Here is a 19,049-nt window from a genome sequence, read left to right as displayed (position 1 = left end):
AAATGACTGAATACTAATCTTTAAGAAATTATTCATATGTAACGATGCCAAGATTTCGGTGTAAATATTTATTTATAAAAACATTTTTTTATTAACATCTTTGGGGTTTCTGTGTCTTACATGCTTTTGAGAGTGTCTTGTCACCCAGGCTAGCCTCAAACTCAGCTGCTGATCTTGAGTTCCTAATCATCCTTCCTCTGCCTCCCAAATTCTAGAATCAAAGCTACATGCCCTACACCTGGATAAAAACATCTTTCAGTTAGTTAAACTTTGCACTCCACTAATTTACTTCTCTATACTTGTAAAAAAAACAACTTAAGCTGGGCACACTAGCACACACCTTTAATCCTAGAACTCAGGAGGAAGAGGCAGGACCTGTCCGTGTGAGGCCAGCCTGATCTACAGAAGTGAGTTCAAGGCTAGCCAGGACTACATGCTGAAACCCTGTCTCAAAAAGCAAAACAGAACATCAAGCAAACAAATATACAATAGTAAGGGACTGTTTTAAGAGTACATCTGTGTAATAGAATACTATACAGTCACCAAAAATCATGCTGTCAAATTAATTTTTATTAAAATGGAATATTCTCAATACATGAATTGAAAAGAATGGGTTATAACATAGCAATGTGCATTGTAGCCAGCCTTGAAAGAAATTAACTTTGGCAGAATTACAGATGATTTTTTCCTTTGTTTCCCAATCTCTTCTATCTTTAGAAATTATTAAATGTTTTAAATTTCCTAAAGTGGTTATATAATTAGGAAACTACTATTAAAATATATGCTTATAGCTAACTCTGACTTTATTGCCTGGATATTAATGTAATCATGATACTCATTACTTTGGTAAAAATCCAAGAAATAATTCAACACATTTGGAAATGGTTTAAATGATATAAAAGTCATCATTTCCCAGAAAACTTAATAAAATTTTAAAGACACTACTTTGTTTAGCAAAAGAATGTATTAGGATCTATTGCAGACCACAACCTGGCTGGTTAGTGTTGTCCCAGCAGACAGTTCTGCAGCTCACCCCGCCCGTCTCCAGACTCAGCGCCCCACTGTGCTGATGCCTGTGAACAGTCTGACTGGGTGAACAGTCTGACTGGGTCAACAGTCAGCAGTGCACACCATGGCCATGTAAAGGCAGATTGTGGAGATGTGGTGGTCGTTACCAGAAGAGCAACAAACAAATACAAAACTTTTGGAATGTTAAAATAACGAGTAACGACTACTGGGCCTTTCTACAGCCCGAAACATGGATCAATGTGAACAGCAAGTTGAAGGGCCCGAGGCTCCAAAGGTCAAGTCAATACTGAGTCATGATCAAGAGGAACCCGCAACTCCATAAACTGTGTTAAATTCATATACATGCAAAACTAATGTGAATTTAAGAAAAAAAAGAAAAGAAAAAACAAGAATGTAAAAACAATGCTATTTCTTAACGCAAAGCATGCATTTTCTAACTCATTCTTTAAAAGTTTATATTTTAATCCAGTTAGAATATATTCTAGTATTAGAATATATTAGAATAGTTAACATTCATTAACTATTCTGAAGCACTCTAATCAGTGCCCTACCAGATATGAAACACACCCATCTGCTAATTTCAAGAATAGTGGAGTTCTCCCAAAGACATAAGACACCTACTTTTTCTTCTAAATTTTAAAACTTGTTTGTGGGAGCTAAACTGTATAAAACAAATTTTAAATGTCATTTACTTTCCAGGTGTCAGTGAAAACAATGCAGGGAAAGGACAGGATGCATTAACTCATCAGCACAGGAAGCAATCTGCCACAGAATGTCAGAGGAGCAGAATTTCACACCACTGTTCGTGGATCCTCAACTGAAATGAATCTGGTGTGCTACTGGTATTTGAAACGATCTCCAAAGCTCCTCTGCCATCAAAGTCTAACACAAGCTTTAATTAAAAATACCTATAAAATATTGCATCAGAAATGTAGAACTGAAGATCAAAACTGTCTGGAAATATTTTAGGACGGTAATCATAACCTAACAAAGCTTAGTACCTCCCTAGTGCAATCACTAGGGGACCAAGCTCTCAGTACTCTCCTGCCCATCAAAACTCTGCAGAACTGAGAGCCAGGGAGCCTGCACTCACAGGGTGCCACCCCCGTTAGTGGGAGGGAGTGGGAGGACTCACCTGGATCATCACCACGCTACTGGACATCTTTTCAGCTATTTCATGTCCTGAAAACTCTAACTGGAATCAAAGTTTAAAATGGAATTCATGTTTCCTTCTAGATGCCAATGAAAATAGCAGTGCCAGAAGCACTCTGAACTTCCCTTTCATAAACACTAACATCCCAATGCTCTAAAAACAAAAAACAAAAAAACCTCTAGTCCCTGATAACCTAAGCAAAAATATCCTTACTTAAGCTTTCTCTCCTCAGTCAGACACAAGTTATAATTCTGCAGCATGGCTACTGATCACCAAATTAACACTTCCTTCACTGTAAGCATTAGGGAAATTCTGAAGTGTGAGAAGAACTTCATTATGACTGGACAATTGACAACTTGAAGCCAGAGAAGTAGGTCATGTATTCTTAATCCCAGAAAAGAAAGGTCACTACCTAGCAGCAATTCTCCAGCTGACATCAATAATTGACCATCACAGATAGACAGAAGGTATATGAAGAAACATGGTTTTTAAAAAGCTAGCTTTCTCCCAAATTGGTCTTCTAAACTCAACAAAGCTTTGATCTGGCAAAGCTGTAATCTAGCAAATCCAACTGCTATTGTTTTTCTAGGTGGGGAGAGAAGAGGGCAAAAGCCACACACAGTGGCCAGCTCTGGTGACAGCAGGCGAGGGGCACCTGCAGGCTTGCGGCTAAGTCTCACTTGTGATGATCTGCTTTCTATCTAAGCAATGGACTCAGACATGTGCTTCAAAAATACATTAGGGACCTGTAATTGGTATGTTAATCTATTCATATCAGAAATATTAGTGGCAATACATTGTTTAAATTTCTACAGTTAGATGGGGTCATAAAGATCAGACTTCACTTTTCAGCTTGACAGAATAAATGTATTATACATAGATATATAGATATGTCTTCCCAAACCAGCGCCTCTACAAGTTTCTGATGCACGTACTCCACTTAAAAAGCTGTACATCTTTCAGTATCCACATTAGAACACATTCCTGATAAAAACGCACATTCCATTACACCCTTGATTTTCCCTTGAATTTGTTTTATTGGGGTTGGGGGTTAGATATAGAAGTTGCAGTGCACAGCTATATTTAGAACAAAACATTATATCCTACAATAAAAAAAATAATTTTATCAAAACCAGATTTCGATCACAGTTGCGTACACGTTGAATTGCACTTGGCAGATATCGACAGTGTCCTTTACAGCGCTCTCCATGTCAGCCTATGTTTTTCTCGGTAGACATGGGTTCTTCCAGAGCTTTCTTCTGGCTCCCCTTCCGTGAGTATTTGTACTTGTCTACATAGGCTTTAACCAGATTTGCCACTTTAGTAGAATTGACTTCTCCACTCTTACTATGGCAAACCTAAAAGAAAGGGGAAATTTTCACACTCAATCCAAATGGACAGCACTGTGAGAACACACGAGAGAGCACCCTGTCTCCATGTGCACACCCATGTGACCCTTCAAAGGGAAGGAGCCAAGGAGAACTCTCGGGCTCCAGCATTTATTAACTAGACCTGAGCGTTCTTTACTACAGCAGGAGGTTAACACAGTCCACGCTGCAGCCGCACTTACTTTGTCCACGGCTTTCCGCACGATCTCCTTGTACTCTTCCTTGGTGATGTCTTTATTTTGGTAAAACGGCTTAATAGCCAATTTCACCTCCTGTGCCGCTTTCTCTTGAATTTGCAATTTCTGATGAGAAGAAAATGTGTAATTATTACCTGCCAACTTACTCTGAAAAACTGTCTAGAAATTTATGAAATTGAAAACAGTACATACACTTTAACATTGTAACTTTTCAAATGTAAGTATGACATAAAATACATATTTACTAACATATATGAAACATCTCTAAAAATGATTATGCAGTTATTACCAGTAATTCACCAAGCATCAACATCATCTAGACAGATCCTTCAGATAATATAAGAATTTGTAACTCCCAATATAAATCCCCTCCCTCTCATGAAATCATCTTTATTATACACAGAATCGCATACAGGTTGCTCTCAACCTTGAACTTGCCTTGTCTGTCTTCGAGCTATCTGCGCTGGCTTCCACTGGAACACTTACTTTGCTTTCTGCCAATTTTACAGCAGCATTAGAGGCTTGGACGTGACTTGATGACGAAGTATTACCAGAACTTGGTCCCTGAACTGATCCTGTGTTTCCTGGGGCTGCTGATGGAGCAGGCAAGACTTGTGTAGCCATGTTATTACTTACATGAGAAGCACTGGGTAGGCCCTGTTTTAAAGAGTTAGCATCTGTCAATGGAGTACTGTACTCAAAAGAAATATTTATGCCACGTATCAGGAACATTAAAAAACAAAGTAGCTAGGCCTAGTGGCACCCCCCACCCCTCCAATCCCAGCACTCGGGAGGCAGAGGGATCTCTGTGAGTTCAAGGCCAGTCTGGTCTACAGAGTGAGTTCCAAGACAGCCAGAGCTATACAAAGAAACCTTGTCTCGAAGAAACAAAAGCAAAACCTGACAAAGTGATTCAACCTTATTCTTTTTTTTTTTGGTTTTTCAAGACAGGGCTTCTCTGTGGAGCTTTGCGCTTTTCCTGGATCTCTCTCTGTAGACCAGGCTGGCCTCAAACTCACAGAGATCTGCCTGCCTCTGCCTCCCGAGTGCTGGGATTAAAGGCAAGCGCCACCACCGCCCAGCTCAACCTTATTCTTAAGAGAAGTACTTATTTTAGGAAATGTATACATAAAGGGCCAGCTGAAGAAAGTGAATATATTCTTAGACAGAGCTTTTATTTAAGCATGTCAAATGTCTTTTAAATGATGTCCATAGAGATGGCTCAGCGAGTGACGGTGCTTGCCACCCAAGTCTGATGACCAGAGTCCAACCCCGGGAGCCCTGGAACAGGATCCTGACACCCACAGACTGCGCTGGCAGGATCCTACCTACACTCACACACACAACAGTAAGATAGAGTCAGTAAGAACAGGGGCGACAAGCACCACAATGTCTGCATGGATCTGCGCCTTTGTCTCTTAGGGCGGTAACCTCAAAATCAAAGGGAAGCACATAGTAACAGATAACGTCTTGGTCCAAGGTTTACCCAGCAGGACGGCAAGCACAAGCCTTACCAAAAGTGTTCACTAGGTCCCAACTACCTTGCTCCCAAAAGTCTTTAAAATTTTAGGGGATTTTTTTTAAGTGAATTCAAACCTGATCCTAATTTGAATTCACTAATTTGACCAAGCCAAACAACAAAAAGAAATGTTTGGATGTAAATAATGGCATGCATATAGCTTGCACTTTATAATGTATGTTCCTGGCCAAGTTTACCGTCTGGGAATAGGAATGGGAATTAACAAAGGATATTGAAAAGAAATTAGGATGAATAATTAAAAAATAAATTAAAAATATAACCAAATATAGCACTGTTCCTAACTGCCAGGAAGCCTTTCTTACCCAATTTGCTAAGTGTTTGAATGTTGATTTAACTCAAGCTACTAAGAACATACCTGTACTTGTTTTCCATCTGGTTGTGAAGCCACATAGCTGACCTGCTGGGATGGTGGAGGAGGGGGTGGTGGTGGCAGTCCCTGAGGTACACTGGCAGGGGCAGCTACCTGCATGAGAGGCACTCCTGTGTGGAGATGCAGGGGCAGCTGAGGGTGCATGGTGAATGGATTACGCTGCATATTCATTAAAGGGGCATGAACACCCACTGGGTACGGGAAGATATTCATAGGCTGATGCTGTGCATTCACTGGGGGTGGAATTACGTTCATGTGTGGCTGCATCATATTTACAGGTAGCTGAGAACCATCAACTTGGTTTGTTTGGTCTTTTAAGTTAGCATCTGTCAAAAGAAAAAAGGCTTTGTAAAAAAAAAATGTTACACTTATAAACACAGAAGCAAACAGCAATAGGCTCGGTACAACAAAACTACAAGGTACGTAATTTATCCTGTCATTTTAAATAATATACGATCACTTTCTAACAAAAGAAAATGCTCACAATTACTAGTGAAAATTCACATAACATGTATCAAAGTTAGTAAAGAAAGCCAGGGGTGGTAGCTCACACTTTTCAATGTCAGCATGCAAGCTCTCTGAGTTTTGAGATCACCCTGTGATACTTACCAAATTTCAGCCAGGGATACATAATAAGACACTATCTTTAAAAAAAGGAATAACTAATTCAAACAACTAGTTTAAAAAAAAAAATCACATAAATTATAGAAGTTACAACAACTGAATATCTACTTTTTATTTTTGGAAATAAATGAAATACCAGTTAAATTTTGTATAGTAACATTCCAAACTCCTCTAATGTAGCCAACAACACATAAAACATTTCAAAAAATAAATAAATAAAATATTTCAGCCTTTAGTGAAATTTGGTGCTAAAGAAATACTGATTTAGCCAGGCATGGTGGCACATGGCTTTAATTCCAGCACAGGAGGCAGAGGCAGGTGGATCTCTGTGAGACCAGCCTGATCTCTTACAGTCAGTTCCAGGTCAGCCAAGGCTACACAGTGAAACCCTGTCTTTAAAAATAATAATAAAATAAAAAATGTTGATTTGCTATGTATTTATATAATTAAAAGTAACTTATAATAACTTTGGCTTAACAGTATAATTTTAGTATCTACTGCGTTAAGGATCATTTCAACTCAAGCTATTATTCTCATAGCCTCTTTCTTCAAGTTAAACATTAAGAACAAGCAGAGACTGTTTACCCGGTTCAGGCGTTTCCTCCTCTTGTCTCATCCACCCAGACTGTGGACCTGCAGAATTCCTCCCACGCCGAGAGTAATAGTTCTGTACATCTGCTGGCAGAGTCTTTCTTACTGCCCAACTGGACGCAGACGTCCACCCCGACCTGTCTGCAGGCGTACCAAAAGAGACATCTTGCTCACTTTTCCGCTTAGATGGCTGCTGCTCCACAGACTTGAAGGAGTCACTCCCTGAGAGGGGTGTACGGCTTTGCCACCTGTTCTCGTTCTGGTCACTATAGGCAAAATTACCTCTGTAGGTACCTTTCCCTCGGCCACCTCGACCACGGCTGGACATCCAGCCTGGGCCAAAGTTTTTACTCCAAGAATTCCCTGAATTTTCGTTCCTATTTTCTTCCCAGTGGGAATCTTTTAACTTTTCAGGATTTCTGGTCCTTGGATCTGGCCCAGAGTTTATTTTTTCCGTTACCCAACTGGGACAGTCATTTCTATGCTTATCTGTGGAATTTGGATCATTAGCATCTGCAATGATGTCATTTTTTTCTTTTCTTGTATTTTCATTCTGTTTCTCTGAGTCATTCCTTCGGTAGCGGTCATTTCCTCGAGGACACCTCCAACCATCATTTGTCCATCTTTCCTTCCACCGAGGAGAGTAACTGTCTCTTTCATTTCTTCCAAATGATGAACTCTTACTTTTTGTTCTCAATCTTGATGGTGATCGAGAGCGAGATCTGGACCTTGACCATCTTCTGGCTCTCCTCTCTCTATCTCGATCTCTCCTCTGCCCATCTCTATCACTTTCTCTTTCTCTGCTCCGGGACCTAGATTTTTCTCTTGAGGAAGAATCTTTTGCTCTGGATTGGGATCTCTGGTTCTCTCTAGGAGCATCTCTTCTCGGGGACACTGACTCCGATCTTTTGGCTTCCCGAGCACTCTCTCTCTTTGGAGACCGAGACTGCCCCCGCTCTCTTGTCACATCCTTTTTTGGTGAGAGAGAACGAGATTTTCTCCGTCCTCTAGCAGACTCTCTCTTGGGTGATGGTGACTGAGAAGTCTTGCTTTCTACTGCAGTCTCTCTTTTTGGAGATGGAGACTGAGCCCGCCTCTTTTCTTGTGCAGTGTCTTTGTTAGGAGACCAAGTTGTAGATGGAGAATGAAATCTAGATCTCCGAGTACGAGGCTTTGGGGCTGTATCCACTAGGCTTTCAGGTGGTTGAGCTACGGTTTCAACCTTCTCAACTGTAGGATCAGAAGACAGCTTATTTTCAGAACTGGGGGTCACAGAATTTTCATTCAATTGTTTAGAATCAGTATTTACAGTTGATTCCATTTCAGACTCATTCTGGTCACTACAAAATGAATCGCACTCCATAGGTACTGTTTCATTATTATCTTCACTAAAATGTTTCTCACTCTGTTCAACTTCTGTGTTAGGTAACTCTATAGGTAGGGGATGTTCAATCAGAGATTCTGTCTTTTCCTCTAAAGATTTGTCCAATTGGGTGTCATCAAGATTATGCTTCAATAAATTATCTTCACAATCTTGAATAGCACCGGAACTTTCATTTTCTGAACTGTCACGTATTGGAATTATTTCTGTATTTTCAGTTTGAACATGCTCAGGCAATTCGGTGTCTGAGCTGGCAACACAGTGTCTGTCCAGTGTGTGCGCAATTTCACCCTCAGAAGATTCCAATTTGGGGCTCTCTACAGACGCTTCTATGTTTACTGAAGGATCTTTCAAATCGTTGCTTTCTACTAGAAGACTCTTCTCTATTTTTTCATCATTAACCACTGACTCTGAATTTTCAGATACTTCACCCAGAGGACTGGACACTGGCTGAGGTCCTTCAATGTCAGAGGCTGGACACGTACAAACACCATCAGGAGGACTCTCTGTACACACAGGTGCCAGGACCTCTGACTCTGAACTTCCAGGCGCCTGCTCTTGATGTTCTATCGGATCACTTCCTTTTACAGGAGTATCTGTAGCAATCTCATGGTCTACACACAACTCCTTAGCCTCTACACCTGTATCCTCTCCAACAAGCACAGGAGGATCCTGACTGCAAGATTCAGAACATAAAAATTCTACTTCTTCCTCTAGCTCATGATTCGTGGTTTGTTCATTTTCTTCTGTTTCTTCACTGCAGCTTTTCAAGCAATTAACCAAATGATTCTCCCCATCTGTCAGAACAGAAGAAATGCTACTACTTTCTACTCCTGATTGCTGCTCTTTCTCCACCATGGGCGGTGTGTCCGAGTCCACTGTTTCTTCCTCTACGGAATCACTAGATGTTGTTTTTTCAGGGGGAGGGACAGACTTCCGAAGTTTCTTTTTCAATGAAGGTGGCCTTCGTCCTCTCCTTATGGCCTTCCGTTTTGGAGCCTGTCTTGTTTGCTTTTCTGATTCAGCTGGAGGGGAAATACTTAGAGAGGAATTACTGTTCCCGGGGGCATCCCACTCAGAATTATTTGACACTGGGGACTTCTGGGGCTGGCTGACTGTCTCTGCTCTTGTGTTTCGTGTGGACCTCCTTGTAGGAACAGATGTTGCAGGTTTTCGTCTTGATGCTCTGGTAGTGGATGTGCCCGAAGTTTGCTTCTTTTCTCCTCCTCCTTGGGTGTGTGCTAATGCACATCCCTTATGAGAAGTACCTGACAACGTGGAAAAATAAGAGGATTTTAATGTGTTTCAAGAAAGAATTTGACAATAGTTTCAGATAATAATAATAAGTGCCTGTAATACAATAAAATAGTATATCTGTGAATCAAACTGTTCAGTGTATCTCTACTAACAAATGAGTAATAGTTGGTTTCATCAGTATTGGGTGAATAGGAGACTAAGACCGTCTCTTGTATCCCAGGTTAGCCTTAAACTCACTATGTAGTCAAGGATTACCCTGAACTCCTGAATCCTCCAACCTCTAACTCCCAAGAGCTGGCATGTGCCACATCACATCCAGCTGGTCATCAGTACTTTCGTAATGCTACTAAAATAAGGGTACAGCCAGATTTGAGGTAGAAAACTTTATAGAGGAAAGGAAGGTGTGCTCTAGGTACAAACCATTTATGAACTGACTTTCTAGGCAAGGAAATGCTACCCATGAATGAATATGAAGACTACTTGTTCATAATGAATTCACAGATGTTATTTCTAAAGAGCCATGATTTAGACACTAGAACCCTAAACAAAGAGTTTCTCCATGTCTTAAAAATGTAGGACAGATTTTCTAGTTCAAAAATTAAATTAATTCATGTAGCTGTATGTATTTGCCAGTACATGATAAAGTACGTACTGTGAAATGATAAAATCCAGCTAATTAACATAACACACCATCCCCATAGTTATCTTTGTGTGTGTAGTGTGGACATTTCACATTCACTCAGCATTTTCCAAGCTGATACTATAATCACTGTTTACACACTAGACCCATTGCCCTTATTCCTTATTCAAATTTTATATTCTTTGACCACTCCCAATCCCACTCTCAACCTCAAGCCACCCCACTTCATGTTAATCTCAATTGCACAGGAGTATCATTACGTCTACTGTCGTTTTGTGCCTGGATTCGATCACTCAGCATAATGCCCTCCAGCAGGTTTACCCACTGCACTAGATGGGATTCCTTCCTTCTGAATGGCTGCATGACAATCCGTTGTCCACTTCCACTCTCGTAATGATTTCAAACCAGACACTGCCCAAATATTTATCAAAATAGCCAAGAATTACTCTAATCAACTAATTATTCTAAATCATGAACCCTCACATGTTTGTGGAGGCAAAAGCAGCTAATAATTACTTTTAAAACAAAAAATAAATTCACAAACTTTACCAAAATTTTCTAATGACATGGTACTTGCTGAAAAAATAGTCCTTGGCAACACAGAGGCAATCAATGGAAGGACTTCTGTCTCAGGACTCCAAGGTACAAAACCAACTCTGAAAATTTAAGCAAAGACTTCTTTAGTTATGTGGTCTAAACACTGAGTGAGGAATTAAAAACTACTACATTCTTGCCGGGCGGTGGTGGCACACGCCTTTAATCCCAGCACTCGGGAGGCAGAGGCAGGCGGACCTCTGTGAGTTCGAGGCCACAGAGACTTTGGTCTACAAAGTGAGTTCCAGGAAAGGCGCAAAGCTACACAAAGAAACCCTGTCTCGAAAAACCAAAAAAAAAAAAAAAAAAAAAAAACCAAACTACTACATTCTCCAAATTAGATTAGTAATATTAAATGCAGTGCTTATGGTTTTGCCCAAATAACTAAACATATAAACATTATTCACTACCCAAATATGGTCACAATTTGCAAAGGAAACACAACAAAAAATCCAATTTTTAAGGGCATATTTTTGTGTTAAAATAAAAACAAACGGCTGGGCATTGGTGGCACACGCCTTTAATCCCAGCACTCAGGAGGCAAAGCCAGGAGGATCTCTGTGAGTTCGAGGCCAGCCTGGACTACCAAGTGAGTCCCAGGAAAGGCGCAAAGCTACACAGAGAAACCCTGTCTCAAAAAAAAACAAAATAATTAATAAATAAATAAATAAATAAATAAATAAATAAATAAATAAATAAATAAAAGATGAAGGTAATGTAGAATACAGTTGTTTCCTCTTTTAAGTGATGGGACATTTTATCAAGATGCTGCTTGGGGGTGTGGAGCAATGGCTTAATGGCTAAGAGCACTTGCTGCTCATTCAGGACTCTCATGCATGCTTCGTGGCTCACAAAATAACCTGTGACTCCAGCTCCAGGAGATCCAATCCCTCCCGACCTCCAAAGGCACCCACACAAGTACTCACTCGCTCATGGACACACACACACATACACACACACACACACACACACATACATACAGAGACAAAATAATACATCTTCAAAAAGCAAAAGAATTTGGTCTTTAAAAAATATTTTAACTTTTATTCTCTTCTACTACTATAAAAAATACCAACTATAAGGTGAACTCACATAAAATGTAAGCTCCTTTAAGTATATAAGCTGATGACTTTTAGCCAATATGTATGTTCATACATGAAAAGAACATTTCTATCTTCTCAATAAGCTCCTCCCACTCTTCTGAACCTTTCTCCCTCCCTCAGGTCACCTACTAAAGAAATTTTTATGCTACATTTACATTTTAAAATTCTAAAACTGAGAGTAATATCTTTTCAAAGTTCTCAGGAATGGTATAGACCAGTTAAGAGTCCCCAAGAATTTCTGCATTCAAGCCCAATCCACTTCTCAAACATTTTCTAAATAAATTTAAGTCTCCTAACAAAAGACCATTTCAGTCAGTATCAGGTGAGATTCTCGAGAAATACATTGGGAAAAGAATATACAACTTGTTTAACTGTAAGGAAATTGTTCGAACTGTAAGTATCTGCACTTCATAATTTTATTTTTATTTATTTCCTATAATTTCTAGACAAGGCATTAGATACAGAACTTTATCACAAATAAAATCTTATTACATGAATGTAGGTAGCAGCTTGAGTCAGTAGTGTGTATTTGGCACTGCACCAGCCTTAAGACTATTAAAAAGGACTGGATTATAGAAAGTCGGAAGGCCAGGACACAAGAGGCACTTGATAAAAACCATTATTTAGAAGAGTATGTTTGAAAATGAAAACACAGAAACAATGCTTCAGCAGCTAGCACGTACATAATCTTCATTAGGCATTTCTAACACCAAGGTTTAATTCATACTTTTTATTTTATATACTTTTAATTTATACAAATTTATACCTGTATAAGAAACATCTTAAGAAGATACCTATCGGCCGGGCGGTGGTGGCGCACGCCTTTAATCCCAGCACTTGGGAGGCAGAGGCAGGCGGATCTCTGTGAGTTCGAGGCCAGCCTGGGCTACCAAGCGAGTTCCAGGAAAGGCGCAAAGTTACACAGAGAAACCCTGTCTTGAAAAGAAAAAAGGAAAAAAAAAAAAAAGAAGATACCTATCAAATATGGAACGTAATACTTAAGAATTTAATGACACTTTTGTATTTATATTAGCATATAAATTTTAGTGAATAATTTTTACCTTCCAATTCCAGGTAATGTATTAGGAAACCATGACAACTCCAATTCCTGTCGTTTTTGCCTAATCAATGCACTGATTTCACTGACTTCTACAGATTCTGTACTAAAAAAAAAAAATTAAACTTTCAATAGAATTCCAACAATTAACAAGTGTAGAGTAAAAACTGAGTTATGAAATAGCAGTATTTTCTACACCCAGCATTATAAACACTTTCAAAATAAGCATCTCCCTACAATAAGCAGACTTTTTACATTACAAAACAAAATTGTATTTAATGCTTATTACAAAGAATGATTAGAATTCTGTATTAAGTGGCAAGATGTTGTCTGCCTTGTAAAATGGTCTCAAACTTTCTACATAGCCCAAGGTGACCTGCTGCCCTGCCAGACTACATCAGTGCTCCATTGTGGATAGTTGATCAAAGAGGTATTCAGATAACTTTCTATTCAGTCATTAACTCCAACTGGTGAGAGAAATTCTTACTCAAAACAATCATATCGGACTTTAGTACAAAATAAGAAAATAAGAAGGGGTGTGGTTATCTTAACCAAAATTAGATTTAGCTTAGCTTTTCTTGAGTACTCTGTCAAGCCCTAAAATATCACCATTCTGTTCTACTTTGTTGGTTCAGTTAAGTCTGTATGATTTTAAAACCTCAATATGTAAATCACACAAGTATACAGTCAACATCTATCTGTAAATCACTATGTGTCCAAAGAGGAAAGAATCAGTTCTAAAATAGGTCTATTTTAATAGGTACTACTCTTACAATTTCACAAATACCTTGTTTCTCCGGCATATATTAAAATTATACTCAGCAATTTACTAGTGATACAAAGCTCACTGCCATAGGCAGGCATTGTAGACCACAGACTGACTCACCAAATAACAAGTTTTCTCTTTGCTGAAACTCGTTTGTTTTCCAACAGAAACAACAACAAAAATTAGTTCTCATCACTAGAATCTCACCAGTAGAAATTTCTACCAAAAGTTTAATTATGATTAAAACACAAGTTTAAGGCTGAAAATACTAACCAGTAAGCTCTATAGGTTTGAGGTCCCACATTATGGCTGCCGCATGAAAACAAACTGGACACGAAATGTCCGATACAAGGATCTGTACATTGATTTGATCTTCGAACCTAAAAATATAAAAAGTTGTTAGTGAAAGCAGAAACAAAACTGCTTTCAAGTATGGGTTTGCACTTCAAGCACTAAATAACTAAAAATGTTATTATCTAAGAAAAAGGTATTTCTTTATTTCAACAAACCTTATTTGTCTTTACTGTAGCGTTTTTCTTCTCATCCATTTTATTGTTTGAAAAGATTCCTATAAAATAAGCAAACAAACAAAACAGAACCTGGTTACTTGCCTCGAATTTTATTTCTGAAGTCTATACACCTTTGACATTGATAGAATGTCAGTGTTGCATTTCTAATACTATTTGCATTAAAAAAAAAAAACTTCCCAAATGTTAACTGCATCTTGTCTTACTAAACACAGATAAAGGACAATACATAAGGTGACAACAGACAGGACTGTCATGCTCAGAGCCTTCCAGATGAGATTCTAATCAACATTTTCTATCCCCTTATGCAAATGTTTAACTTGAAAAAAAAATGTTACAATCAAGTCTTTAAGCTTTAGGTACAATTTACACATTTAGGGTTTCTTATCCAGCTATGACTGGATAGTTACAAGCACATGTCAAGTAGAAGCTGCCCAAGGGAAAGTGAGACCCTGAGCCACCGACCCTTCGGATCCAGGCCCCATTCTTGCTCACAGCTCAGCAGACATGGAGTGCTGAATGGCACTGCTTCAGCTGCAGCAATGCTGCCGCCATGCACTTACCACTTTCTCTTTCCTGTTCTGTCTCACCTAGAAATTATTTCTGTGTGATTTCAAATAGGCAGTTTAAAGCACATATACTTGTTTACAGACTTGATTTAATATTTTTAAACACATATGAGTGATGTGTCTGTGTATCAGCATGCACATGTAAGTGCTGGTGCCGAGTCCAGAGATGAATTACAGGCAGTTGTGAACTGAGTGCTGGGAACCAAACCTGGGTCCTCCACAAGAAGAGTACATGATCTTAACTGCTAAGCCACCTCTTCAGCCCCTTACAATGGATAAACTCCCCTAGAAGAATAAATTCCATTAACACGCTTACTATTCCTAGTTTTCCTTCACTATTAAGCCTCATGTGTGCAAGTGCATGCGTGCATGTGCGTGTGTATGTGTGCACGCACACGTGGCGCAGAGACACTCCCTTGAGACTTGATTTCTCACCGAACCTGAAGCTCCCCCTCAGCTACGCTGAGTGGCGGTAACTTCCTAGGACCTGCCTATCTCCACCTGACAAAGCCAGGATACCAGCATGCTGCCCCGCCAGGCTCTACCTGAGTGCTGGGGATCCACTCAGGTTCCCACATTGGCACAGTAAGTACTCTGACCCACTGAGCTCTCTCTCCAGTGCATAAGGCCTACAATATATTTATGGTTGACCATAAACTGTTGCTGATACAATCAGAGGTATTTCCTCAGAGTTCTAGAAAACATCTGCACTGTAAATGGCAACTATAGTTTCAGCTTTGCTTGCTTCACAAAAGGTCTACTGATCACCCCATCACCAAAACACAACAAAGCCCACAGAGAAAGTAGGAGACCTCTTTCCTGCTACTCAAAACCATACTTCCTCAGTTTTCTTCTGTTAATACTGATGGTTAAAGCGTATTTTCTACTTAATTTTACAATAATTTCCTTCCTCATTATCATTCATCCTTCACCAACATGCCATATATACTGCTAGTATTACAAATGTAATATGGATATGGGGGCCAAGGGGTTCAGGTTCAGGAACTTAATTGCCTTTTTTTTTTGAACAGGGTTTCTCTGTGTAGCCCTGGCTGTCCTGGAACTGGTTCTGTAGACCAGGCTGGCCTTGAACTCAGAGATCCACCTGCTTCTCCCTTCTGAATGCTGGGATTAAAGGTGTGCACCACCACCACTAGGCTGAGACAAAGATTTTGAAGTCCTTTAAAAGCCAACAGTAAAAATACTTAGTGGGTATCCAGCCGCAGCTTACAAATAACCATTTTTGTTCAACCAGATACAGAATTGCTGTTCCGTAGTTACACTGTATCTTTTATGGCCTAAAGGTGCTAAGTTGTTTTGGTTCATTACTGCCTAGTGAATATATACAGAATGCCGTTCTCTTGGAAGCCCCTTTGGGAAGCCAGCATCAGACAGCGGTCTGTGGAAAGAACTGTTGGTTCTCTGCCGTTGCTGAGTACTGAGAGCTCCAGTGACAAACCCTCACTAGAGGACGTGGCACTGACTCATCAGCACTGACTCATTTCTCTAAATTGGAGCTAGAAGAGATGGACCAGTGGTTAAAAACACGAGTTGCTCTTGCAGATGAACCAGGTTTGGTTCTCAGCACCCACACGACAGTTCACAACCATCTAAAACTTAAGGTTCGGGGATCCAAGGCCCTCTTCCGATTGAACTTTGAGAGCACCAGCCAAAACACATAATACACATAAAATAAAAATAAATCTAAAAAAATCTCTAAATTGTGATTTTCTAGAAATAATTTCACACATCTGCTATGGATGTCTTTCTGTATGCTGTGAATATGTTGCTCTGATTGGTTGATAAATACAGCTGTTTGGCCAGGGGCAAGGCAGCTTAAAGGCAGACGGGAAATCCAGGAGAGAGACAGGAAGAAGAAAGGCACAGGTGGAGGAGACGCCATCCCGCTGTCCAGGGAGGAGCATGTAACGGCACACAGGTAAAGCCAGAGAACACATGGCGACATATAGAGTAACAGAAATGGGCTGCGTTCAGCTATAAGAGCTAGCTAGCAGCCGGGCGGTGGTGGCGCACGCCTTTAATCCCAGCACTCGGGAGGCAGAGCCAGGAGGATCTCTGTGAGTTCGAGGCCAGCCTGGGCTATCAAGTGAGTTCCAGGAAAGGCGCAAAGCTACACAGAGAAACCCTGTCTCGAAAAACCAAAAAAAAAAGAGCTAGCTAGCGAAAACTAAGCCATAGGCCATGGCCATGCAATCTGTAATTGACATAAGCCTTTTCGTATTTGCCTGGGTCTGAGCAGCTGCAGGACTGGCGGGACACAGGAAAACTTCCAGCTACACACATCCCCTCATCTTTCTAGAATGTACATACTTTAAGAAGACAAACAGCACCATCTACTCTTGATTTCTGCTTACCAAAAGCATTCATCAAACCCTATGGTGTTTCTTGAAATGTTTATTATTTTATTTTATGTTGAGACAAAATCTCACACTATATCCCAGGCTGACCCTGAATATAAAGTGTAGTTAGTTCATGATAGCCTAGAATTTGTAGCAATACTCCTGTGTTTTCGTCTCCCAAGTCCTGGGATTACAGATGTGAACCACCTCATCCAGCTTTGCCTCTCTATGTCTAAACATCTCTCTCGATCTCTCTCGATCTCTCTCTTGGTTTCTTTGGTTTCTGATGTTTTTAACCACGTAAGACATATGGATCTTGATTCCTCATGCCCTCGCCCACCCATCTACTACTATGCTGCCTGTCTTACCTAACAGATCAACACTTGACACTGCGGTACAAGTATAAAAGCTACAGCCAAGTCAGGAGCTGACTACAATTCGTTACAGAAGCTCTTTGCTTAAGGATGACAATCTTCTTTCTCCTAGTGAAGTACACACATCCTTCAAGAGAACTGAGAAAACAGTGTGTCGAAATTAATGTCTAAGTCCTTTACATATTTGCTATGTCTTTATTTTTATTCCTGCCCAAGAAAGCACTGACAGTTTAACAGAACATAATAAGATTTGCTAGATTACTAAACATTTTCCTCAACAGTTTTCAAGGTATAATTCCATCACTTATTACGGATACCCTGACCCTTAACCTTTTATATGTGACCTGCTTTGCCTTGTTCTCCTTACTCAGACATCTAAGATATTATAAAACACTTGGTGTACACAAGTTCTTTCCAAATCCTAAATGTAGGTAGGGTGTGTGTGTGTGTGTGTGTGTGTGTGTGTGTGTGTGTGTGTGTGTGTGTGTGTGTGTCTTTGTAAGAAATTTCCTTTTGAATAACTTTTAAAAATAACTTTCTGGCCGGGCGGTGGTGGCGCACGCCTTTAATCCCAGCACTCGGGAGGCAGAACCAGGCAGATCTCTGTGAGTTCGAGGCCAGCCTGGTCTACCAAGTGAGTTCCAGGAAAGACGCAAAGCTACACAGAGAAACCCTGTCTTGAAAAACCAAAAAAAAATAAAATAAAATAAAAATAACTTTCTGGGAGGCTAGAGAGATAGCTCAGTGGTTAAGAGCACTGGCTGTTCTTCCAGAGGTCCTGAGTTCGATTCCCAGTACCCACATGGTGTCTGACAACCATCTAGAGTGAGATTTGATTCCCTCTCCTGGAATAAGGGTGTATAGGCAGGTAAAGCATTCATATACATAAAATAAATAAATGAAATCTTTTTAAACAGTAATCTTCTGCCTTTCACTTCTCCAGAGTTCCTCTCTAGAGCTTTACCTAGTGTTTAACCGCCTACATAAATGTCACCTCTTTGACAGCTGGTCCTATTTTTTTTTTTAAGTAGTGTCTTCTGTTGAAATCTCAAATTTCTATAAAATTTTTAATTTCTAAAATACAAAAGATTTTTAAAAAACTTTTTTCTTAGGGTTGGGGATTTAAGTCAATGGTAGTTTGCTTACCTTGCAGGTACAAGACCCTGGCTTTGGTCTCTACCTCTGGAAATCAGAAAAGCAAAAACAAAATTCTTTTTTCTTATAACACTGATGGCTTCATCTCTCAGAATAATAATCTCTAAAGTTGTACCATCTCCCAATATTGAGTCTGTCTGACTATGTCTGTTCTGTGTATAGTTATTTCTCTTAAATATCTTGTAATCCTCAACTGTTTGTGAGACATTAAAATAAGATGAAAAATAGTGGTTAGGGCACAGGGGCCTAGGGACGACGAGTGTGTTCCATACAATGAAGAAGAGATTTCATTAGTAGACTCCCAAATATCATCAACTCTAAGTCATAAGGGTCAAACTGTGTCAGTGGAAGCTTCCTATCTCCTATTTAAGGTA

At 39.8% G+C, this 19,049-nt stretch overlaps 1 protein-coding gene across 2 annotated transcripts in view; it reads right to left on the bottom strand.

Annotated features, from left to right (window-relative positions):
- Window positions 1–549: 549 nt before the first annotated feature.
- Scaf11 (SR-related CTD associated factor 11) overlaps window positions 550–19,049 on the bottom strand; it is a 51,236-nt gene continuing 32,736 nt past the window's right edge. Inside the window, exons 7-15 of one of the 2 annotated variants that reach the window (XM_028869303.2) lie at window positions 14,200–14,258; window positions 13,964–14,070; window positions 12,929–13,030; window positions 10,720–10,826; window positions 6,887–9,541; window positions 5,663–6,003; window positions 4,206–4,424; window positions 3,753–3,872; window positions 550–3,540 (exon numbers count right to left, since the gene is read on the bottom strand). In XM_028869303.2, the coding sequence (XP_028725136.1) occupies window positions 3,394–3,540; window positions 3,753–3,872; window positions 4,206–4,424; window positions 5,663–6,003; window positions 6,887–9,541; window positions 10,720–10,826; window positions 12,929–13,030; window positions 13,964–14,070; window positions 14,200–14,258 (3,857 nt within the window). In that variant the 3' untranslated portion in view covers window positions 550–3,393. The remainder of the gene's footprint in view (window positions 3,541–3,752; window positions 3,873–4,205; window positions 4,425–5,662; window positions 6,004–6,886; window positions 9,542–10,719; window positions 10,827–12,928; window positions 13,031–13,963; window positions 14,071–14,199; window positions 14,259–19,049) is intronic. The other variant, XM_028869304.2, reaches the window with a different exon arrangement.

This window comes from Peromyscus leucopus, chromosome 20 (genome assembly GCF_004664715.2).
Source record: "Peromyscus leucopus breed LL Stock chromosome 20, UCI_PerLeu_2.1, whole genome shotgun sequence".
NCBI lineage: Eukaryota > Metazoa > Chordata > Mammalia > Rodentia > Cricetidae > Peromyscus > Peromyscus leucopus.
The sequence above is the reverse complement of the archived record's forward strand: the minus strand, read 5'-3'. Positions and strand labels throughout refer to the sequence as shown.